Source organism: Maylandia zebra, linkage group LG3 (genome assembly GCF_041146795.1).
Source record: "Maylandia zebra isolate NMK-2024a linkage group LG3, Mzebra_GT3a, whole genome shotgun sequence".
In the NCBI taxonomy this organism is placed as follows: Eukaryota; Metazoa; Chordata; class Actinopteri; order Cichliformes; family Cichlidae; genus Maylandia; species Maylandia zebra.
The window spans coordinates 48,461,350-48,486,524 of NC_135169.1; the positions used below are offsets into that span (position 1 = coordinate 48,461,350).

Here is a 25,175-nt window from a genome sequence, read left to right on the forward strand (position 1 = left end):
AGAACCCCTATCCCTCAGACCAGGAAGGAAAAAACCAAACAAACAAAGCAAGAAAAAAGAAGCAAACAAATAAAAACAACATCGCAGATAAATCAAGAACAAAATAAGAAAAACACACAAACGACTAACAATAAATAAATAAATAAATAAGTAAATAAATAAAAAGAAGAAGAAGGGGGGAGGATTTACTGAGCAATGCTGGAAGTTGGGTTTGTAGCCTGGAGGCTGGAAAAGTATTTCAGGAATTGCCCCCACACCTTGTAAAACTTACCGCTGTTGTTGCTAATCGCATACCGGATCTTTTCAAGGCTCAGATAGTACATAAGGTCCCTCAGCCACTGAGCCTGGGTGGGCAAAGGGGCACCCCTCCATCTTAGGGGGATTGTACGTCTAGCTACAAGGGAGGCGAAGGAGAGCATGCAACGCTGTGACGAGGTCAACCGTGCATCAGCCTCTCCAGTGGTGCCAAAAAGCGCAACTAAAGGATCAGGATCCATATGGTGTCCAACAAGTAGGGATAAGGTCTGAAATATATCTCTCCAGAATCCTTCGAGGCTAGGGCACTTCCAGAACATATGAATAAGGGAAGCCTCCGCACTCCCACACTTATCACAGGTGGGGTCAACGTTCGGATACATACGGGATAGTTTGACTTTGGAGAGATGGAACCTATGCACAACCTTAAATTGTAAAAGACAGTGGCGGGCACATAGGGACGTGGAATTAACTAATTTGAGTATTAAGTCCCATGTATCCATAGACAGGGACTGATTTAAATCTTGTTCCCAGGCCGTTTTAATCCGATCTATCGAAGAACCGTTCATGCTCACCAGCCTGTCATAAATAAGAGAGATAAACCCTTTACGTGTTGGGATTAGGGTGAGGAGCATATCCCCTGGGCTTGCAGCTGGTGCTACCGGAAAGTTTGGAATCTGAGATTGGAGGAAATGTCTGGTCTGCAAATATCTGAAAAAATGTGTACGTGGGAGATTAAATTTTTCAGAAAGCTGGGCAAAAGATGCAAAAGTATTGTCAAAAAATAGATCATTGAAACATGTAATGCCCCTATCATGCCAATCTCGAAATATAGGATCAGATAGTGATGGCTGAAAAAGGGGGTTAGAAAAAATTGGACTTAGAAGGGAGAAACCTGTTAATCCAAAATGCTTCCTCATCTGAGCCCACACCCTCACCGTGTGCCAGACAACTGGGTTATCGATTGTCTTGTTTGGGGGAAGGGGGAGTGAAGATCCAATCAGGGCCAGGACAGAAGAGCCTGTGGGCGAGTTCAACTCCATGAGCACCCAGGATGGGCAATTACCCTTGTTGTGGAAGTAAAGCCAAGATATAATGTAGCGCATGTTTGCTGACCAATAGTAATATCGAAAGTTAGGCAGTGCCAGGCCTCCACGACTCTTGGGTTTTTGGAGTTGAGCCTTGTTCAATCGAGGGCGTTTACCCCTCCATATATAAGATGAGATAATTGAGTCCAAGGAATCAAAGAAGGATTTGGGGATAAATACTGGTAACAATTGGAAGAGATACAAAAATTTAGGAAGTATATTCATTTTGATTGAGTTGATTCTTCCCACCGAAGAGGTGGAGAGAGGGGACCACTGTGCCAGATGTTTTCTTGCATTATTTAACAGAGGAAGGAAGTTCGCTTTGAAGAGACACTTATGTGTCCTTGTAATAATTACATCTAGATATGTAAATTGATTCCCTGCTATTCTAAAGGGGAGGGTAGTATAGTCAAACACTGGTGCCCCTCCATCCACAGGAAACAACTCACTTTTACATAGGTTGAGCTTGTATCCTGAAAACTGGCCAAATTGGCGAAGTATGGATAACATTGCAGGTATAGATATTTTGGGGTTTGAAATAAAAATTAAAAGATCATCGGCATACAAGGATACTTTATGTTCAGCACCTTTCCTCCGGATCCCATTGATCTCCCCACAGCTGCGGAGTGCAATGGCGAGTGGTTCTATAGCCAGATTGAAAAGAAGAGGACTTAAGGGGCATCCCTGACGGGTTCCTCGTTGGAGGTTGAAAGGCCGCGACTGTATGGAATTAGTAAAAACTGAAGCGTTAGGGCACATATATAATAACCTTATCCATGAAATAAATTTCGATCCAAAATTGAATTTATCTAGGATCGTGAATAAATATTTCCACTCTACCCGATCAAATGCCTTCTCCGCATCTAGGGAGAGAATGCACTCAGGACCCTGACTGGAAGGGGTGTATAATACATCCAATAGTCGGCGGATATTGGAATAAGAGTAACGATTCTTAATGAAGCCTGTTTGATCTTCGGATATAACTGAGGGCAAAATATTTTCCAGCCTACGCGCCAAAACCTTGGCCAAAATTTTAGTATCAACATTTAATAGAGAGATTGGCCTAAAGGATGAGCATTCCACAGGATCCTTACCTTTCTTTGGGACAAGAGCAATACTTGCCTCGTAAAAGGATGGCGGAAGTCTACCACACTTCCATGAGTCGGAAAGGGTTAAATGTAGTTGAGGTAAAAGCAAGGGTGAGAATGCTTTGAAAAATTCTACAGGAAAGCCGTCAGGGCCAGGGGATTTCCCAGGCTGCAATGAGGAGATGGCTGCGCTCAGCTCCTCTGGCGTGATGGGTTCATCCAATCTGTTTTTACTATCAGAGGAAAGCATAGGTACATTCAAAGTCTTTAGAAAGTTATCCATTAAAGTGTTTTCCTGCGGGAATTCGGAGGTGTAAAGTTGGGAGTAAAAAGCCCTAAACGTATCATTAATTTTGGAAGGGTCCGAAGTGATATTACCATTAGCCATTCTAATCTTCGTGATATGTTGTTTTGCCTGGAAGCCCCTTAACTGGCTGGCAAGCATCTTACCCGATTTATCGCTATGAATATAAAACAAACTCTTACTCTTCAGGAGCTGACGTTCAATTGAGTGCGTTGAGAGGAGCTCAAATTTAGTCTGAAGCTCCACGCGCTTATTGTATAGGTCTGGGCTTTTTACCTTAGCATAGAGCAGATCTATTTCTTTGATTCGGTTGACTAAATCGAGTCGTTCTATACAGGCCTTCTTCTTCATATTAGCAGTATAGGAAATAACCTGTCCCCTAAGAAAGGCTTTGAGCGTATCCCAAATTATTAAGCTAGAAGTTTCTCCTACGGTATTCGTTTTAAGAAACAAGTTTATTTGTTCTTTCATGAATTCCAGGAAGTTTACATCTGCCAGGAGAGTCGAATTAAAACGCCAGTGTCGTCTGGATTGAGGGATGTCTGGGAAACTCATTGATAGCACAACAGGGGAATGGTCTGATATCACTATGGTCTGGTATTCACAGGATCGGACCCATGGAGTCAGCTGCTTATGAATAAGAAAATAATCGATCCTAGAATAAGTGTGGTGTACCTGTGAGAAAAAAGAATACTCTCTTCTGTGGGGGTGTAGGCAGCGCCAAACATCAGAGACACCACAGTTAGATAAAAAGGATTGGATGAAAAGAGCAGATTTACTGACAGTGCAGGGATTCGGGGAGGATCTGTCTAACACAGGGTCCAGCCAACAGTTGAGGTCACCACCAAGTAGAAGAGAATATGAGCTCAGATCAGGCAACAACGAGAAAGCACGCTGGAAGAAAGCTACATTATCAATATCAGGGGCATATATGTTGGCCAACACAACTTTCGTATTACAGAGTTTACCCGAAACAAAAACGTACCGGCCACTCGTATCAGAAATTACATTATGTTCCTCAAAAGGAATATTTTGGTCAATTAGAATAGAAACGCCTCTGGCCTTAGCCTGAAAGGTGGAATGAAAGTGCTGCCCTGCCCATCGGGACATAAGACGAGAGTTATCCGAATCACGGAGATGTGTTTCTTGAAGAAAGACAACAGCTGCTTTAAACTGCTTTATGTGTGAGAGCACCTTCCTTCTTTTAACAGGGTGGTTTAAACCTTTGACATTCCAGCTTACAAAGTTCAAGCGACTACCCATAGTCCCGCACTGGAAATGTAAGAAAACAGGTGCAGCTGAAAACAGAGTACAAAAAAAAATGACAAGCAAGCGACTAAAACAGAGAGTAGAATGGTTCCCGGATCCCCCAACTTGACAAAACAACATAAAACCACCCCGGCTCTGAAGGATGTCTCCCCCCTCCCCCCATTCCCCATCCACCCCCCCACCCACAAGACAGCTGCCAAGGAAAAAAGCAGCAAGCTCTCCAAAACACACATTGTGTACCCTCCAGAACAATAAACTCTTCCTGTCTAACACTAAGAACAGACTTTAGCTCCCATAACGATGATTACAGTAAGCACAACACTCCTCTATGAGCAGTAGAAATTTGTTAAAGCAGTCACCATAGAACCACAACAGAACCAATGATCAACTTTGGGGACAATAGAAGCAATGAGATATGAATAGCCCCCCAGCTAGTAAATAGCAGAGAAGAAGGGGGGGGGGAAAGGAAGAGACGTCGGTAATGCCTGGATATGAACGAAAGTCCTTCCACATCCCAGGAGACGAAGATAGCCAGGACAATCTACTCACAGGGCTGACCCGCGGACAAACGTCAACACCAGATAAGCAGGCTCTCAGGGTGATTCGGCTGTAGCGGGTAGGCCGTCCAAGTACCTCCTCGCTTCATCGGCCGAATGAAGCCAGCGTCTTGCGCCGTCAGGAGACGTGATGCGAAGTCGTGCAGGATACAGCAGAGCGGGCTTGAGACCCCTTTTGTACAGCTCGGACATCACTTTCGTACTCCACTCGCTTGCTCAAAACTTCCGGGCAGTAATCCTCCACCACGCGGATCTGCCGACCATGGTATTCTAGTGTCCCTCCTCGCCGGGCCTCCCGGATAAGAAAGTCCTTTACCTGGTACCGATGAAGGCGTATAATTACGGGTCGCGGTCTCTGACCTGGGGCTGGCTTAGCGGCAGGTATACGGTGGGCCCTGTCGATCTCCGGGCGGGTCGGGAGCCTCTCCTTCCCGAAAATCTCGCAGAGCAAACCTGCAAAGAATTCTGTGGGATGCCCACCTTCAACGCCCTCCTCGAGTCCCAGGATACGCAGGTTCTGGCGCCTACTTCGGCTATCTAAGTCCGTAACTTTAGCCAGAAGTTTAGTGTTGGATTCGCTGAGATTGGAACAAACGTCCTCGAGATCTCTAACCCGCTGGCTTAAGTCGTCCGCTGCTAGCTCTAGAGATCCGAGCCGCTGGCCATGGTCTTCCACCGCAGAGCGGACTTCGTCAAACTTCGACTCCAGTAGACTAAAAGATGTTTTGAAGTCGCTGGCCAATGCCTCCCTATGCTGCTCCAGAAGGGAGGAGATGGCCGCCATGTTCAGCTTAGGTGCGTCGTCCTCCTTTTCTGCCGCTTTAGTGCGTTTCGAGGCCATGTTAGAACGAGGAAAAACCAATTTCGGAGACCGTAAAATAAAACGTACGCAGTTCAATAGTTTTGTTGTGAATTGGCTGGTTTAGGAGTGGAAAAGGTAAAAAAGTTAGCGGAGCAGTCTTCTCCTCTACCTGCTACATCCCCCTAGCGACCGGAAGTCCTTTCCTGTTAGTTTTTAAGTGTTCATGAGCGATAGTTATCCAGTTTACTTTTTTAAAATTTAGTTCTGATTTTTAGTCCAGTTCTTATATCTGACCATCTTCAGAGGAAGGTTTGTCTTTTGAGCCGTTTCAACACTGACCTTTGAATCATTCAAACAGCCAGCTTGAACTTGTAGGCACGTTGTCACTAACGGCCAAAAACACAAATTTGAATCTATGAAAAATATTTGACAGTCGTAAAATATTATTAGTCGTAAAAAAAAAAATATATATATATATATATATATATATATATATATATATATATATATATATATATATATATATATATATATATAGATATAGATATATATATAGATAGATATATATATAGATATATATATAGATAGATATATAGATATATAGATATATATATAAATAAAAATTCTGTAACTGTAACTTCGGTCGTTGCTGTGCTTTTTGGAAGTCGAATTTCCCAGAGGAACCCACCCGGGGGATTAATAAAGTTCTATCTTATCTTATCTTATCTTAAAACACGTGGCAGGATGTCCTTAAAGGAGCCTGGAGAAGTTTTCCTGAAAACTAAAGAAATTACAAGAAGCTTCAGGCTGTGTTGAACCATAAAGATGTTCATACAAATGTTGACTTTTTCATGTTTTTCATCTTGAAAAAATCGTTTTTCACGTTGATCATCGTTCATCTGGGACAATCTAAAAATCCTATAGTGTCGTGGTTAGCGCCATCACCTCACTGCAGGAAAGTTGAAGCTAACGCTGCTCTGTTTGCGTGTTGTAGATCCTGAAGCCGTCTGAGAAGAAGGCCAAGTACCAGTATGGAGGGATGAACTCCGGTCGACCCGTCACTCCTCCCCGCACAGCCCAACCTCCAAAGAAACGATGAAGCAGAGGCACGGAGACGTCAACCACCGTTTCGTGTTTCACCACACAGAATAAGTAAAGGCAACACTTGGCAGAAGAGGAGCGGATCAGTGCAACTCTTTTAAAAGACGCACCCAAATCAGACTTTCATTTGCATCCTTATTTTTCATCCCCTGAACTGCTGTCACCCTTCTTCCTCCGTGCACCCCCCCAGCCCCCCTGCATCTGTGTAACATTTTTAAAACAAAGTGTTAAGAGAAATGAGAAAACAATACAAGGGGTCATTCTGCAGCATATCGGAGTGCTTTTTTTGTTTTTGTTTTGTCCGTGTCGTTTTTCTTCTCCTTTTTTTGAGAACAGAATGACTGCTAATTTAGTTTACCACATCTCCTTACCCCCCCTGCCTGTACAGACACAACAGGTATTAATGGCAACTGCTGGGTTTTCAATAAATAATACAGGGAAGAAATGTTTGCAGGCTCTGTGTGGTTCTTGAAGTCTAACCAGCTCACGAGAGAGCCCATTAAACTCTCAAAGGGACACAAACACCACAACAAGGGAGAGATCCTCAAATTTAATATATCGGTGAATTCAAAGTTACAGCGATAGTCTATCTCGTTGGCTTAGCCAGGCTAAGGCTAACTTTTAAACTGATCTGATAATGTCTCCTGCTAAACTGGTTCTTCTAACACAGATTCTGTTTATTTTTAAAGAACAATGAGCTCATTTTTCTGCAAGTAAAGGCTTCTCTCAAGTATGAGGAACCCAAGTTTGTCTGGTATGCCACTTCTTTATCTGAAAGTTGAATTGTTGCTCGTCCTGGACTATAAAACCTTTACAGAAATATAAATATGCCTTTATTTTATTTCAGCCGTTAAAGTCAGCTCAATCTGAACGTTATCCATGAAACAAAGAACTGGTTTGTTTGTTTCAACTATTTCAGCTGAGTAAGGCATTCTTTTAAAGCCACATGTTAAACTATACCACCGAGGCCCACAGATATAATCTGACCTGGGGCCCGTTCTTCGTACGTCGCTCACTACATCCAAGATCAAATGACACATCCAAGACCAAACCATCGCGCTAACCGTGAGCTCGCTAATCCGGTTCCCCGAACACACCTGTTGTTGACGATTAGTACAGCTGGACGCAGTAATGTGACATCACTGGGTGTCGTAAAAGGGGCTACGCATCGATAGTAGAAACATTGATCGGCAACCCGCTGATTGGTCGGCGAAAATGTCGAAGGGGCGCGCTCGGTATTTTCCGGCAGCAGAGCAAGAACTCTTGATTGAGGGATTTCAGGAGTTTCAGAGTTTAATTAAAACGCAAGGGAACACTGCAAAGGCTGCAAAAGCAAGGAGAGAGGGCTGGCAGAAAGTTGCTGACAAATTAAACTCGTAAGTAATTTAATAATAACAATAATAATGGAGTGGGTTTATATAGCGCTTTTCAAGGCACCCAAAGCGCTTTACAATACCACTATTCATTCACTTTATTATTTATTCATAGATTTATTATATTACACTATATTATCCAATATTGTATTACATTATATTATATTGTTATATTATATCCCCTTTCACATTAGAGCCACAACAGGACCCACTAGAACATGGGAACAAGTAAAAGTGAAATATAAGAATATTCTACAGAATGGTAATATTTATCACTTATATTGCTTTTCGTCTCTTGGAAAGAGACCCTGAAATAATCTGTTTGTTTGTTCATAACAGCAACCAAGAAAAGGGCAGAGGAAAAAAAAGACAGGTGGTGGTCCTGCACCCCCTCGTCAACAAGTTGGTTAAGTGAATAATACCCTCACGGGAATATCGATATCTCTCAATGAGCACACTGTCGCGCTGAGCTAAAGGATCCTGTCTGTCCCGCAATATACGCTGAATTCTGAAAACTCTCCTTATCAATCTTGCACCTTCCGCAATGGGTTGCTCGCGTATACGGACAGGACATGGCTGCGACAGACTTCCCAAATCCACCTTCGCTTTTATAGCCGTGGTCTCTCATCTTGATTACACGAAGTGATTTGCAATTACTACTCTAAAATATGAATTACATCTGTAATAATCACATACATGTAATAGAATGTTAATAGTTCATTTCCCTTTTTTAGGAAATGACCTGTATGTATCTGTGTGACATCAATAAAAGGATCAGGTGCTGCATTATCTTTAGTTACATTGATGTTATTTATTTATGGTGAAACAGTGGTGGAATATCGCTGTTGCTTTCGTATAAATGAAGCGGACATACCTGCGTGGCCGCGATCTAATCCTGTTTACATAAAGTAAACCTGCTCCCCAGCAGGTTTACGCTTACGGCTCTGTTGCTATGACAGCAAGTCCCGGATGAGCTTCGGGGAACCGAACGATCCAAGATCAGGCGAAATCGTCAACAATCAAATCCAGCTAACTTACTTAGCGAGGTACGAAGAACAGGCCCCTGCTCTACTTTAATCCTCAATCTGAAAGACTTGAGATGCTAAAATGTAAATAAAAAGATGACTTTTTTTCAAATCTCACAAACCCTTATTTTATTATTATAACAGAAACCGCATTGGACATGTTAGCATTGTGATCTGAGAAAATGAAGCATTTTAAGAAGAAGATGCCTCCTTTTGAATTTAATGGCAGCAATATTATCTCAATCGTTTGGTTAGCTTACCGCTGTGTAGCATCCCTTTTTTATTCTGCATGTCTGGAAACATGTTGAAGACCAGCTGCTGGGCTTTTTGCCTCGGTGAGAGAAGATGGTGGTGTTTCTGGATCATTTTTACACATGACTCCTTTGCATGACAGAGCTTTAACCTGCATTTGTGGGTGGAATCACTGAACACTGAAGCCCTGAGCCCACGCATAGATTTCCCTGATGGAGTCAGGCCTGTTTTTAATGAATTGTTGTCTGTGGGCCAGAAGAGCAGACATCCAATATTGGTTTTTGACCTTGTTCCTTTTGATATTATGTTCTGTAGACGATATTCAGTCTTTAAAATTTTAGACTGAGGAATTTTATTCTAAAATTATTCCACAATTTGTATACATTTTGGTGAACGTCCCTGCCATCTTTACTTCTGAGAAGCTTTGGACTTTTTTTTTTTTTTTAACCGTTTAAGAGAAGCAATCATGTTACTTACATGTTCCCAAAGAAATTTTTGAACAGACAAAACACTTACCAGCCTTTTGTTGCCACTGTCTCCAAATTCATTTGTTTTGAAGTACTAATACCTCAAACTCAAAGTGAGCTTATATTTCGCTTAAAATGGGAAATTTTTCTCAGTTTAAACATTAAATATTTTCCACATTGTTGTAAATAAAATATGGGTTCAAACTTTGCAGATGGATGCCTTGTTTGTATTTATTTTTCCACGATGTTCCTCCTTTTGTTTGGATTGTAAACTTCATGCCTCACTTGGGTTAATTTTTATCATTTACTACAAAATGTTCCTCCTTTTTCTGCCATGTGTGATGTTTAACCAGAGGACTGGTCTTGAGTCCTCCCCCAGTAGACTCCAAATCCAAATAGAGTCAGAGAGGGTTTAACAGAGCACAGACAGATGTGCTTTCATGGCACATGTAACTAATATGGAAAGACTTCCTGAATAAGCTGGATGTCATTGTTTACAGACAACCTTTATTTCCCCTGCTTCTTCCTTTTTAAAGCTCTTCTGCTGTAATGTTTATTTTTCAGTTAAAAAAAAAATTGGCTACTTTTGATTCAGTTGCTCAAACACAGGCTCAAAGTTGCCTTCACGGTCACACTACTGAGGTCCATGTTTCTTACATGTATAAATGGTTAAATAGCTAATGTGTCTTCTTCCAGACTTCAAGGGGAAATAAATAGACTTTAAAAGTGTAAGATTTATCAAGATTTATTACCACGAAGCATTGTTACAACAGACAAATAGGGACCTTGTGTGGTAGACTTACTTTTCTTTTACTACATTTACATGTACACACACTGTAGCAAATCCCTTACCTGTTATTTTGGATGTAGAAAAAGATCCTGCTGACTGTAACTGTACATACAAATGAACAATCTACACCAAACGCACAACCTGTCAAATAAGTTTATTCGCACACACACACACACATACACAGAGGCATGAAGTCCCTTCCCTCATGTAATTCAGTAAAAATCTGTTCCTATTGAGCACATGTACCAATGTGTCAGAGAGAAGGATGTAGAACACAAAACCAAATGTATTGCAGAGCAGACATGAATATTTTAGAATAGCAGAGAAATACGCACGCCTTCACTTCAAGTCAGTTTAGATTGTTTATAGAAAACAGTAAAGACATTCTTGTTCTTGATTGCCACTCTTTGCTTTCCACTGCAACACAACGCACACCTGCTGAAGTGGCATTGGCGCAACGTTGCCTTATTTTAGGTTCCTATTTAAAGATGACGACACGGCCTGTGTTGGTTCATTTCCTGTCGGATGTAAATCCAGCATAAATCAAGTAAAAAAACAAAAATTAAAAAAAAACAAAACGTGAATATTTCTCCCAGCTTGAGCTCTCGGCCCTTCGCTCACTTTGAAACGACACACATTTCAACACATCATTGTTCTATAGTCTTCAATTACAGAAAGATAACAAAAACAGAGACTTGTCGAGCACTTCAGTGCACGTAACCCAAGTGTAACATTAATGTTAATTTTTTTTTTCACTTCGATACATTTGAGCAAAGAGCAGTACTATAAATCAGTGTGCAAGCGGAGCATGGCACAATCGTCTACAAAGGCCAATATCTGACCGTTCAAATTGGTAAAAAGTAACAAATAAAATGACGAATCAGCATTAAGAGTAAGTTTCTCGTCATTTCCCTAACAATCACATCTGATTCCTATGTTACAGCTACAGAAAATTCATTTACCTGAAAAAACAAACAAACAAACAAACAAACAAACCACCTCCCTGCCATTCAGTAGCATTTTACATCCTGATTGCAATACAGATAAGTATTTCCTATGTTTAGAACTTTTCAGGTTTGTAAGCAGGAAAAAAAAAAAGTCAGTTCAAACTTTTGACCAGCAGATGGCAGCATCAGCTCAAACTATGGAGTTGCTGGCCTGAAGAAGAGAAACTACAGAAATAACGGAAGGAAACAAAAAAAAAACTCATCAGCCAAGTCCTCAATACAAAGGAAAATATCACAGTCTCAGCTGTGGAAAAAAAAGGACCTACAGTATATCATACAAAAGTCTTTCTGACCGCCGTAAAAATTAATCTCAGTCTCCCTTTATCTACAAGTTATTGGCACAGGGTAATGCCCAGAAATAACTTTGACTGTTTTTTTTTTGTTTTGTTTTCTTTCAAACATAAATAAACCTCAAAATGTAGAAATGCACAACAGTGATCAGAAAAAAAAAAAAGACTTCCCACGGAGGAAATGTTTCTAACCTGTTTCTCAGATTAGCAGCAGGTAACATGAGCAGCAGTTCTTTTCAGTAACATGAAGCATTTCCCCTTCTCTTTTCGAAGTGAAGCTAACAATTCCCAAACAGTAGCAGGTCTTCAGCCATGATTGTTCCAGTCTCACTGTGGGGCACATTTCCAGGCAAGCAGGAAACAGGAAGAAAAAAGAAAAAGAAAAAACAGAAAGGTCGGCCAGACGGGGGCATTCGTTTTCCTCTTCGTGTGTGTTTAACTAGATCAACTTCCGCAGGGGGAAGGACAGGGCGGCTCCTATGGACAGACCCAGAGCCAAGAAGAAGGTCATGAGGGCTCCTGCAGTCTCTGCGTCTTTAGGCTCCACCAACCTGAAGGCAGACATCACGTATTTAATCCACAGGAACCACAACAACATTGAAAAAGCACACAGTGGCTTCACTACATTCATTAGTGGACATTCAGCTTGCTGTGCCCTTTGGTCATGTGATCCAGGTACAGCTCAAGAACGCTTACCAATTCAAGTGTGCATAACGAGGTGCAATCATATTTCTGTGATTTCACCTTAAAATTTGTACTCGTATCTCATTTTTTCCTTGTTGTTATTTGTTACAGTTTTTGCTCCTGGTACACAAATAAGTCTTCATGTCTTCCTTCCTTACAGCATCCTCGCCACTTTCTCCACTTCACCTTAAATGAAACCCCTACATGGGTACATGAGGCGTGGCAGTATGCTGATTGCAGACACAAAGCACAAACCCGTGGATTTAGAACGACTCACTAACATAACAGCATGTTTCATAACTCAGGGGTAATTTTGCATGTGTGAACATTTCCATATGCTTCCACATACAAAGTTGTGTCCAAAACGGGCATACAGATTTGAAAGACTACACCACAGTTATGCAGATGAATTTCAGAAGCTGTAAAAGGCGATTACACTAAGCTGTTACAGACTCAAACACAGCATGAGCTCCAAAACAACACAAAAACACAACACTGTTTAATAAACTGTAAATCTTTTGGTCCCAAATTTCAATAATAAGCAACCAAAACATGTCCACATGACAAGAATCAGAACACAGTCCTGCAGCTGTCTGCGGAGTGATCGTGCAACCTCTGAATGTGTCGACGCTGTACTCACTGTGGCGCGTAGGACATGGACAGGCAGACGAAGTAGCCGCTGGACAGAGAGAAGAAAACCATGATGACAGAAAATGCTGCGTCGTGTTCAAATAAAACAGGAAGGTAGTTGCGGCTCTGGACATTACAGAACATCAGCAGAGGGATGAACCCGACTCTGGAGATCACCAGCACCGGGAAGAGACGGGACTCTTTAGAGGGCTGCAGAGGAGACATGTAGGAGAATACATGAAGACGTGAAACTGGTTAAAAAGCGTGCTAGTATTCTGATTTACGCTCATTCAGGAAATCCAAAATAATTTCACTAAAAGAGGATGCAGTGCACCTACTGCTGTCTGAAGCTTACTGGAGCAAATATGTGGCTACGTCATTTAGCACCAGTGACCAAAAACCCTAACAATCAAACGACCTCCTTTTAGCAAGCGTTTGGTGACAGTGGGAAGGAAAAACGCCCCTTTTAACAGGAAGAAACCTCCAGCTCAGGATAACACATTCATCTGGATTCAGGAGTCGCCTCAGAATGACAAGTGTTGTGGTGAGTGCGCTCTGGGCGTTTGTGCTAAAAGCTTTTGTATAACGTGCTAAAATCTACATCTAAGCACAATTTTGTGCATCAATACACAGTAAAAGAATTTCCTCCTTGTTTTTTTCATATTTGATATATATATATATATATATATATATATATATATATATATATATATATATATATACACACACACACACACACACACACACACACACACATATATATATACACACATACACACACACACGTATGACACACATACATGTTTGTCATATTAAAAAAAAGCAAACAATGAATGAATGAAAGACAACAGCTCAGTTTTTTGCTGATGAAATATATAATAAGTCCAGTCTGGCATCAGACAGAAACATAAATAACATATGGAAACCTACCCAGCGTATCTTTGTGGTGATGGTCCGGCCGAGCCAGTCGTTAATATTGAAAATGAGGAAGCAGCACACCGAAATAAAATAGCTCTCTGAAGAAAGAATGAATACAAAGATACATTTTTATATCGCGATAGGAAGGCTACAAAAGAGATGCACTGTATTTGTTGCCATCCGCTAAATGAATGTTGAGCGCAGCTGTACTGAAGCGAGTGTTCGGTCTTACCCCAGTTTTCTCCTTCGGATGTAGTTTTCACATCTACGGTGATGGCAGGGAACACAGACAGAGTGACTGTGAAAACGAAGGTGACGCAGAACGCCATCACCCAGATCTGAAAACGAGGACATGGATTTATTTATTTAGTATTTTAATATTTGCAGACAATGAACTGATCTAAATAGTTTCAACTTAAATCAAAACGACGACTAACACGAGGGTACCTTTTTAAAGACCTCTATAACAGAGGCCTTGGCTTGCCCCCTCTCAACCTGCTCCAGGGGCAGGAAGGCCTGCTTGGTTCCATCAGACCTCGGCTCGGCCTCGGCGACGCTGCTACCTTTGGCCGAGTTGCCGATTGCCGATCCGTTAACGTGCCCGGCCAGCTTGCCATTTTCCACCATGCTGCTTTCTGCAATTGAATGTATATAAAGCCTCACTTCCGCTGTTTCACTTTCACACAAAAACATTATTATTCAATATGTGCTCAAAGGTAATGTTTCAAATGTGGGATCTGGTTGAGTGAATTATGACTAATTGGACCTCTATGGGCTTTTTAGCATTCATAACAAGGCAGGAGGCTGTGTGAGCCTCACAAACCCATCTTTGTTAGGCACCGTCTAATTGGATAAACAGAGGGTAAACTGACTTAATGAGATAATGTTCCACTGAATTGATTTGATTCAACCAGACTGCGAGGGACAGAATTGTGAACTGAGTCGAAAAGCAAACAAACGTTCGCTCACTGTCACAGTAACGTCTGACAGATTTTAAGGCTTCTGGTGTTCAGCGTGTGGCGCAGCTTGGAAAGGAATTGCATTAATTCAGCGATGGTGAAGAGTTGTTTGTGTAGCCAAAGCTTACCTTTCAGCAGCTCGTCTGTGGTGTCTGCCTCGTATGTGCTGCTTTTTTTCAAATAATACTGAGCAAACCCCTGCATGAAAACAAAAACACAACACAAAAGTCAAGCAGCTGAAATATCAAAATATAATAAACATTAGGTTTTGTAATCAAGTTTATACTATAATGGATTCACTTAGGATGCCAGTGAGCACTTGTGATACAAAGTCCAAAACCACTGTGTGTTCAACATCCATCTTTATATACTTTATATATTCTGTTTACTCAGACGAGACAGTTTGCAGTCGAAAAATGCTACAAATGCCCACATCCAGGTTCATCTGCATACAAACTTATGTGTGGAGAGTTTGTATAGGTGAGGTCAGATGGATTGTGGGTAATGCAGTTATGCTGAGAGGACAGCTGACTGACCAGGCGTGGCAGCACCAAGTAGCTGAAGAGTGTGAGCAACGTCCCCACACACGGTGTGATGAAGTAACCCAAAGCTGCCGTTTCGTGGTCCGTTTTACCTGAGTGACAAACACACACAAAGCAGAGTTACTGAAGCATTCTGGGACAGAAATATAAGAGAAAAAAAAAAAGCGTTCAACAAAACCAAGTGTGCTCAGGTTTCTTTGAAAGCAGTGTGCTGTGCGGTGTCATGCTGATTGCTCCCGTTGATTTTCAATGCCCTTGGTTACCAAGCAACTGAGGATTAGGAGCCCACTGGAAGCTTGTGTGGATGTAAGTGACTCACTTCCTATGGCTATTAGCATGGCGATGGCAGCGAATGTCCCAGCGAGGCCCTGGCCACTCATGAAGATGCTGCTGTACTTCTGAGGCAGCATCCCCACAAGACCGAACAGACTGCCCTGCAGCACGGCACCAAACGCTGACGAGGGAGGAAAAAAAGGGGGCTTTTATTGTAGCATCTTATCACTCAAACACATCTGTCTCCCACATATACATAGAAGCACACTGACTTACAGTTGATGAACCAGATAGTAGCCATGGTGACCGAGAAGAAGCAGTCTTCCTCCATGGGCACTTTGACCAAAACCGCTGTGAGGATGAAGAGCAGCAGGATGAAAACAAGGCTACCTGCGATACGTATCGCCTCCGATATCCTGAAACACACACAGTTGCAACACAGTTAACCATGAAGGATCTAACAGATCATAAAATATACCACAGAGCAACAGTCTGAGTATACGTTTACAGCGCACCATCGGGAAACAGACATCCTGTAAGGACGACGATGTGTCGAAGCAAATCAACTTCAACACATCGTCGTCCTCTAATAGGCAATAAACATCCGTCTGTTAGAGCGGCAGACATTCACGAAAAGTTCACGTGACAAATAATATAGTATAGGATCAGAGATTTCTCACGACACCATGGCAACAAGGCTTTCTGTTATCTGTTTTTTGGTCTAAAGATGTGTTCATTAATGTGACTGCATGACCTTCAGACTTGTGTTATGTTAAAAGAGAGAAACGTTATTAGGTATAATCAGATTCCTACTGCCATTACTTAAAGACCAATAACTAAGCTGCTGATTCAGACATAAAGGTGACATGTTCAAGTGCAGCCAGATCATCAGAAAGGATGATCTGCATGTTTGAAAGCGCTTTAACACAGTCACTGACCTCGGGTAGAGGAAGGAGTTGAGCAGGGTAAATAGCAGCAGAGGCAGCTGAGACAGCAGAGTCATCCAGTTGTTGAAGTAGTACACTTTGCGGACGACGACGACCCCGTTGCTCGATTCATTTGTCTCCAGTCGACGTTGGAAGTACTACACACCACAAACGCAGGGCTTTTCATTCAAAAATACGACAACAAAGCTACATCTGACGTATAAAATACAAAATATACTATCACTGAAAACCCAGCATATGCTTCATATTGTGTCAGATTTTGTGAAGTCTTGTTTTTACCAGTGAAGCTGTCATGAAGAAATTCCATGGCAGCAGCGTTCCCAGGCCCAGAATGAAGAACATGAGTCCCACCATGTAGTATCTGTAGATGGGGAAAAGGGATGGTGCATGAATATTGGTGAAATCTTGTGTCTCCTTATGCAACAAAACGTGTTTAGGTGTCACGCAGAAACTGTGGCTGAGAGCAAAACGAATGGGAACTGAAAGCTGCTGCTGTTTGTGTAACTCACCGGTCCTGAGGGGCGTCTGTTCGTCGTTTCATCCTGGTGTCGGAGTTTGTTTAGACTCTACAGGCAGTGGGAGAGAAAAAAGGGTCAGCCACGTTTCCAAAAGCTGTGAGGGGCTGGCCAAATACAACCGGCTCTCGAGACGCTGTATAGTACATACATGTCACACATTTACATCTTATAATTTAAGCCTTACTGACAGATTTTTCTCATTTACTACAGCAACATTCAGTTGACACACTTCTCTCCATCTGTGTCAGGGGTTAAATATGTAGGTAAACTTCTGTTTGTGACATAAAGCAGCGTTTCACTCCCGCTTGAGATCAAAGTGGGCTGCAGCATGTAAAATGACTTTGACATTCCTCGTTACTTTCTGGGTTAAAGTTACTTTGACTTGCGTCATGTGACATAAGAATGAACCTAGCAGCATGTGGTGTAAGCAGCCATGAATGACAGGAGTGCATACATCTAATTAAACAACACGACTAAGTGCAATTTCAACGATTTTCAATAGAGGCGATGGAAACAGCAGCAGCTGGAACAAGTTCAGCCTCTCTCCAATGTGTCCACCGTTAGTCATGAATTTGACTTCACACCTTGTGTACACACAAATGACTGCAGTACAGCCTCGGGGAGGACAGACAGGTATTGAGTTCTCACTGGAAAAAGCCATTTCCACTCACTCACAGGAGGACATGTAAGGCTGCTCCACTGTTTGTTTTCTAAACTCACTTTTTTAAATTCAATAAACACAAAAAATATTAAACACAATATTCATCTCTTTTCTGTAATGGTAATGAAAATGTACTTCACTGGCTGACATAATCATTACCACATCACTCATGCCGCTACTAAATTAAAAGCAGAGCTGTAAATATTGGGCGGGCATATCCAAACGATAAAGCAACAAAGACGATACTTTATCTTTTAGATACAGTATCATTCATCATGGGAGGATAATAACAGAAACAGCACTAAAGACTATGAACCTGCTGGGATTTGCTCTTCATTTACTCTTTCCGCACCACCTGCCCACCTGGCAGTGTGACAACAGCAGCCATTTACGGCTGAGAGGTTACTGGGTTGTGATGTTGAAAAAACAACAACAACAATAAAAAGGATACCTCGTTTACATCAGGATATATTTGGTTTTATTAAAAGGCCGCATACTGCAGATGCCATCATATTCAGGCTTTAAAACTGGCTGCATGAGAGACTTTTTATGAGTGTAATCAGAATGCAATAATGTTGCTTAATAAAAACACTGATAATGGCTATTCTGCTTCTGGATGACTGGCTGAATGCTTTACCCAGACCACAGAGTACATGACAAAAGCAATATGGGTCACACATTTCACATGAAGGCAGGACAATAAACTACATGTGTGACCTCCGACCTGATTCTCAGTTCCTGTTGGGCCCCTTAGGGAAGTCAGTCTAACGCCCTGTGCCTAATTAAATGCCTGTTGTTGCCGTTTGGACAGACTGTGTTTCAGTGGCCCTAAAATCTGACACTGGCATGTTTAATTTCTCTCTCACTGCCATAAATACTCGTAATGTTCCCCTAATCCAGTCTTGACTAATACTGTGTTGTATCAAGGATCAGGGTGACTTTGGCGATCCTTATGACAGGATGTCTTATTCATACAGCTATAATTCTTAGTTTTACAGCACAGTCGTATTTCTTTCTAATAAGGCAAGAGACAGATTCAGAAGCAGCTTGCGTTGATTTCCTGGAGGACCAGGCCGTTTGTTATGCAGCTGTGAAGGAGGATGTAGTATGGTCTATTCTTTCCCCCCCCGCCGAGTTTCATTTACACTTCTTTGTCATGGTTTGGTTTTCATCTGTAAAACTTGTTATTGACACCTCCTTCCAACAAAGGCAGGTGTGACAGACCAACAAACCACTGTTACAGTTGAGTTATAGGTCCTCACTATTATGAGTGTCCTTGATCGTCTATAAATGGCTGGGTTTATACGCCGGTCTACTCCTCGCTTTGTTAGATAAGCTAAAAATCCATGTGTGCTTCCTCCCTGGTGAGACAGTTGGTTGAACACCCTCTGCCCTCTTCCCTCAGTGACAGAGCTTTCAAAAGCCATCATTCACTAAATCAGCCTGGTCAGAGTCGTTACAGTCCAACCAAACAGGACTTTTTAAGCAGCGGAGCAGAACTAATTAAACTGAACTGGTAAATCATGAACAAGGCTAAAGTCATGGGGCCATAAAAAGCTGCCAGCTTCATATTTTCAAACATATTGCGAAAGACATGCAGGTAAAAATGCCTCAGATGATCACCATGCTGCGGTTCGACAATGACTACCTGGCGGCACCTTCAAAGTTATTTAAAAACATCTAGAGGTACAATTTACAAGTACACACTGTTCTCTGCACACTCTGTGTTGGGTGTGCCACGTGTCCCATCAAGGGCACAGTGATACAAACACGTCCAGGGGTCATTTAAAGTCGAGGCTTGAAGCAGACATACAGCAATAGGGTCACACGACCTTTTCTAGGTCTACATGTCTCATCAGCAGCTCAGCTGGTTTCATTGATAAGCTACTTCTCAGCTGCTGAAATCACGTGTATGCCCACTGTTGAGAAATTTAGTCTGGGCTGATGTTACTCGTTTCTTTAGATGAAATAATCAATTTCCACAATGAGCAGGAAACAAAAACACTAGGTGGCTATCAAACGCTCCGGTCACAGGACCCGATCAATGAAGAGACTGCAGATCGCTCACAAACACGATACTGTCAGCGCCTAAACTTGTAAGACTAAGAAAGAAATTACATGTGTAGGGCGACGAAAGGACAGAAACACTTAAAAACAGCAAACATAAATAAAAGCTGGACGTCAATTAGTAAAATAATTTATAAAGCCCAAAAACAACCTAAAGAAATGTTTTGGCAGGTTTACATATAAGAGCTGACGACTCATTTAATATTCGTCTTTATTAAGAAGGTGTGCCCGGCCCTCTTTCACCTTCAAAAACAAGTAGGACAAGCAGGATAAGAGGGGCATTTTGCGTAGACACTCCCAGGTCTGTGAACTTTAAGTAAATAACTGCCCAACACAGCTCACACACAGCTAGGCTTCAAATCCAGCAGCTACAATGAGGCAGTCACTCCCTGGGGTGAAGCTATAATTTGAGTATTAGTCAGAAGTTGGTACCAGACTCTGAGTGTTTAACTTGAGAGCTCGGAGGCATTTAAACAGGATATGAGTGTTGAAGATAACAGCTGATGTTGGCTGACAAGCATTTATTCTGCTCCTAGCAACGCCAAAGCAATATTTGTGTCCTTTTCATTTTGGGACAAAACCTAATCTGTCTCCAGATATCCAAGTTACTCAAAACACTGTAACGAAGGCTTTCCAATATACGTAATTTACTTAAGTAATGCATTCACACGCGCTTTATTTCTTTCACTGTCAGACATCAATAAACATCTTAAAGACACCTTCGGGCTAGCTATGTCGAGATGCTGGGGCACAGGAGAAGCCATGAAAAAAAGCCGTAATGGTATTCTGTCCTGCTCCTTCACACACACCTCCAGAGTTATACAGCACAAGGAGCTACTTATAAGCAACAGCTGAGGTCAGGTGCAACTAAGCTCTGTAGGTGAAATGGTGCAAGCATGAATCTTTTTTAAGTCAAGAATAGAAAAAAAATGCAGCTCTTCCTTATAAATGGTCACGCTCAGTGAAAACACATCAAATAAATGAAACCAAACCAATCGGGCCAAATTAGGTCAAGACATTTGGGAACTACAGAGTCAGTTTTATTTGTCACGAGCTGCTTCTGTTGTCTGTAATAACAAATCCTAAGTCTAGACAATCTGGCCCTTAAACCTCACACAGGATAACATTCATCTGTCAAGTCTCGTCTTGTATTTAAGTGTAATCAACGTACAACAAACCCTGAGGGAACTGTATCCCTTCTGACACACAGCTCCCAAAATGTAAGAGTTTAAAAGCAATTAGAACCATAACTATGGAAAGGAAAGGACTGATGTGTCTGTCTATTGAAGTGAAGTATGTGTCTATCGAATAGGCACATACTTCTCTTCTTCCCTGGACCTCTTCGTGTTGACTCACAGGGGAATGTAAATCATTTGGACTAAGAGCAGATTCCTCAGACAGATGAAGATATTCCACCGTCTCACTATCAGAAGCTCAGACACTAGATTCCTGCAAGGTGACCAATTGTGGTCTTTCAGGGTATCTAAAAAAAAAAATCTGTTTAAAAGGCTCCTAACTTAATATAAGGAAACAACAAAGACAAAAAGGGAAAACCTAATCAAACTAATACTCTCATACTAACAGTAACTGCAACTAAGAGTACTAAAGAATCCCACAAAGATGATAACACAAACTTACTAATAATCAAACAGAAAAACAAACAGAGAATATTCAATTATAAAAAACTGAACAGAAAATTTCACAGTTTATTAAATGCTGACATAAGCTAACTCAAAGTAGAGACGTGCTATTTTTATGTACCCATTATTTTATTTTATTTTCAACCCAATGGGCTGAAACACAAAGCCCGAAGGTCAATACGCAGACACACTATCGCACAGTACTATAAGGTGTAACACCTACATGGCTTCCGTATTGAGTCACAGGGGCATTCTTACTGTAATCTGACCATGTGCGCACATGGCAGCAGCCATTCACACCAGAAAACCAAACGTATGTGCCCTTGTCACCCTCAACTAAGTACTACCTGGTTAAGTTCGGTTATCACGCGATAACGCAGATTCAACCACTTTTACTCAAAGACATTCAGCCCGGGTTCATTTCACTCCAGACTGTAAAACACATTTTTCTTCATTATCTGGTTCAGTAGTTACTTACTCCGCTGTAGTAACTACATTATTCAAAGAGGTAAACTCCCGTCAAATATGATCTTTACTGGACGAGGGACTCCGCTTTTAATCCCAACAGATATGAAAATACACCTGCTCGGTTTACCAGACACACCAAACGAATAATAATTTTAAGCTTAAGAAAAGATATTATGTTGAACATTGCGGTTAGTCTCGATAGTGATGCATCAGTTTGTACTCGGTAGACGCACGTTTCAAGGTGTACAAGACACAAGAGGAAAGCTGCTATCACGGCGTAACTACAGAGACTGCGAATATCACGTCTCATCACAAAACAGCAGTAAGCTAACACAGTGCCAGCTAACGTGACCTACAAGCGTGAAACACTCACCGAAAAACCGATGCTGCCGTCACGCTGTTAACATAATGTGCCTGCTGTTCGCGGAAAGGTTCAGTGAGCCAGAGGGTCCAAACATATGTTTGCTGTCCATTCACATGGCGGGAAATGTAGAAATCGTGCCACTATGCATTTTATAGCACAATAACCGGCACAACCCGCCTCCTTAAAAAAGAGGCAAAAAGCACTTCCGGTGTGCTCTACTGCGTTTCAGCTCTACTGTTTCAGCACATTTTGTGCTGAAACTCGTTTGACACGCTGAATTAATAGTGCTGTTTTAATAAAATTAATTAAACAAAGAGGCTCAATTATTAGTGCTACTCTGATTTTTCAATTTACAACTGACTTATATTATTACAGGGTTTGTTGGGGAGGGGGGGCTAAAGCAGTCGACACAACTTTAAATCAAAGCTTAGTTTAGGGTGGATGAGAGCTTTGCAATTTTTTGAGACCGTAATATCTATTTCACGTTTATATGAATAAATGTACAGAAAAAATGACAAACACAACTGCGATGGTAACACCCAGCTCTTAGCTGATCTTTTTTTCTTCCATGAAAAGAGGAACGACATGTCCGGGTAAAGTATTATTTTAGTTTATTTCCTCTGGTTAACTTACATGCTATAGCTGAAGAGGCATGTTTTATACACATATATATATACTATCAGTCAAACGTTTGGACACCTTCTCATTTAATTTATTTTCTTTATTTACATTGTAGATTCTCAGTAAAGGCATGAAATCTATGAATGAACACCTAATTATGTAGCAAACAAAAAAGTGTGAAATAACTCAAAACATGTTTTAGATTTTCCAAAATAGCCACCCTTTGCTTTGCACACTCTTGGCATTCTCTAGATGAGCTTTTGGGGTCATTGTCCTGTTGAAAAGTAAATGATGGTCCAACTAAATGCAAACTGGATGGGATGGCATGTCACTTCAAGATGCTGTGATAGCCATGCTGGTTCAGTGTGCCTTTAATTTTAAAATTTTGAATCCCCAACAGTTTCACCAGCCTCTAAAAAAAAATAATTCCCTGTCCTTCCATGGTGGTGCCTCCTCTTCCTCGGGTTTGCCTGAGATATTCACTGAGCACGCGGTCGGTTGGGGCCATCTTACTTTGTGAATGCTTGTTGTCTCATCCTGAACCATAGTGCTCACACTCATCAGTCCCCGGCCTCCTTCCTTCCCCTTAGCATACAACCTCAGGGTGCTGGACTTGGGTTGAAATCTTGTTCTTACTGTTCAGCTGACTTCTCAGGACTTGCCTGGCCCTCTGCAGGTACTTGGTGGTTTTTGAGCGACCTCTTAATGGTTCCCATTTGCCTGTGGGATCCTCAGGTACTTGTAACTGTGCTCTATGTCTGCAATGTTGACCCAGGCGGGTGGAGGTGGCCGGCAATGGAGATGAACCCTTTCAGGTGGCAAGGCAGGAGGCTGGAGCTGACAGAAGCAAAGGAACTTAGGTGGTCCCACGTTGGTGACAATGGAAGGTCTCCGTGTCAAGCATCTGGTGTCCGGAGTAAGTGTCTGGCCGTCTGGCATCCAGCAATGGCGTGGCAGACGACAGGTGTCTGCTGCCCGGCATCCATCAGCATGTGGCAGCCATCAGCAAGCATCATCCAGCGGCAACGCGTGGCAGGCAGTAGCAGTCCAACATCTGGCATCAGACGACATTGTGGTAGGCAGCAGGTGTCAAGCGGCTTTTGTCCTGCGTCTGGCATCGGCGTGGCAGGCAGCAGGTGCCCGGCGTCTGACATCTGGCGTCTGGCATCTGGCGTATGGCGCCTGGCATCTGGCGTCTGGTATATGGCGTATGGCGTCTGGCATATGGCGTCTGGCATCTGGTGATGGCTTGGCAACCTGCAGGTGTCTGGCAATGGTGTGGCAAGTCGCAGGAGTCTGGCTTCTAAGATTTGGCGTCCAGCAGGTGTCTAGCGTCCTATGTGCCAGGTGTCTGAGCTACTGACAAACTGGGCATTGCCAGTGGGGAGCTTGTGCAGCTCAGTACGTGGATGCCCCATGAACAGAGCAAAGGAGTGCAGAGTGAGCACACATAATCCTGATTACCCTGATGTGCATTAAAAGCTCGCCAACAGGAGGACTGTGTTGACAGAACCAAATGAATTTAGGTGGTCTCTGGGGAAAAATAGGTGTCCAGCGTCTGCTGTCTGGAGTCCCATGATGGCGTGGCAGGCGGTAGGTGTCCAGCGGCAGGTGCCTGGCATTCAGTGACAGCATAACAGGCGGCAGGTTCCGCTGTCCGGCATAAAGCTACAGTGTGATGGGCAGCAGTGTGGCAGGTGACATGCATCAGCCATCTGGCATCTGGCCACTGAGTGGCGTGTGGCGACGACGTGGCAGGCAGCAGGTGTCCAGCTTCTGGACCTAGACCTATGGCATTTTTTGCATCAGTCAATGTTTGTCTCCGGACTGTGGAGGACCAAGGGAGAACCCACATAGGCACAGGTAGAACATGCAAAGACTACACGGACAGTCCCCAGATGTCTGCCAGTTTGAAAATAAAAATGTTAGATTTAACACCACAGAGCATGTTATAAAAGTGCACATTATCAGCATTCTCAAAACATCCTCAAAATGCTACCCTCAAAGCATCACGTCTTGGTTTAACTTCTAACTTTACAAGAACATTATCTGAAATGATAAGCATCCCTCTAGAGTACTTTGACAAATGATTAAAACTTTCAAAAATAATGTTAAAGCTCGTAGATCATGTTTGCCAGTATGGACCGGGACAAGCCTGACAATGAAAGTTCTTGAAGTCCACACAAAGTCCTTCTAAAAAAACTCTTGTTAGTAA

General features: G+C 42.3%; 2 protein-coding genes across 2 annotated transcripts in view; one reads left to right on the forward strand and one right to left on the reverse strand.

Moving 5' to 3' along the window:
* LOC101486750 (serine/threonine-protein phosphatase PP1-beta catalytic subunit) overlaps positions 1 to 6,909 on the forward strand; it is a 30,805-nt gene extending 23,896 nt beyond the window's left edge. Inside the window, exon 8 of the mRNA XM_024798568.2 lies at positions 6,358 to 6,909. Within this exon, the coding sequence (XP_024654336.1) occupies positions 6,358 to 6,462 (105 nt within the window). The 3' untranslated portion in view covers positions 6,463 to 6,909. The remainder of the gene's footprint in view (positions 1 to 6,357) is intronic.
* Positions 6,910 to 10,310: 3,401 nt separating this feature from the next.
* On the reverse strand, positions 10,311 to 22,533 carry LOC101486469 (equilibrative nucleoside transporter 2). Its single transcript, XM_004567076.4, has 13 exons — positions 22,349 to 22,533; positions 17,131 to 17,187; positions 16,901 to 16,982; positions 16,613 to 16,758; positions 15,951 to 16,090; positions 15,721 to 15,855; positions 15,396 to 15,493; positions 14,988 to 15,057; positions 14,348 to 14,535; positions 14,133 to 14,238; positions 13,913 to 13,998; positions 12,993 to 13,192; positions 10,311 to 12,219 (listed from the first exon to the last, which is right to left on the reverse strand). Exons 2-13 carry the CDS (start codon positions 17,160 to 17,162, stop codon positions 12,108 to 12,110), a joined length of 1,395 nt encoding a protein of 464 aa, XP_004567133.2. The 5' UTR covers positions 17,163 to 17,187; positions 22,349 to 22,533; the 3' UTR covers positions 10,311 to 12,107.
* Positions 22,534 to 25,175: the final 2,642 nt, after the last annotated feature.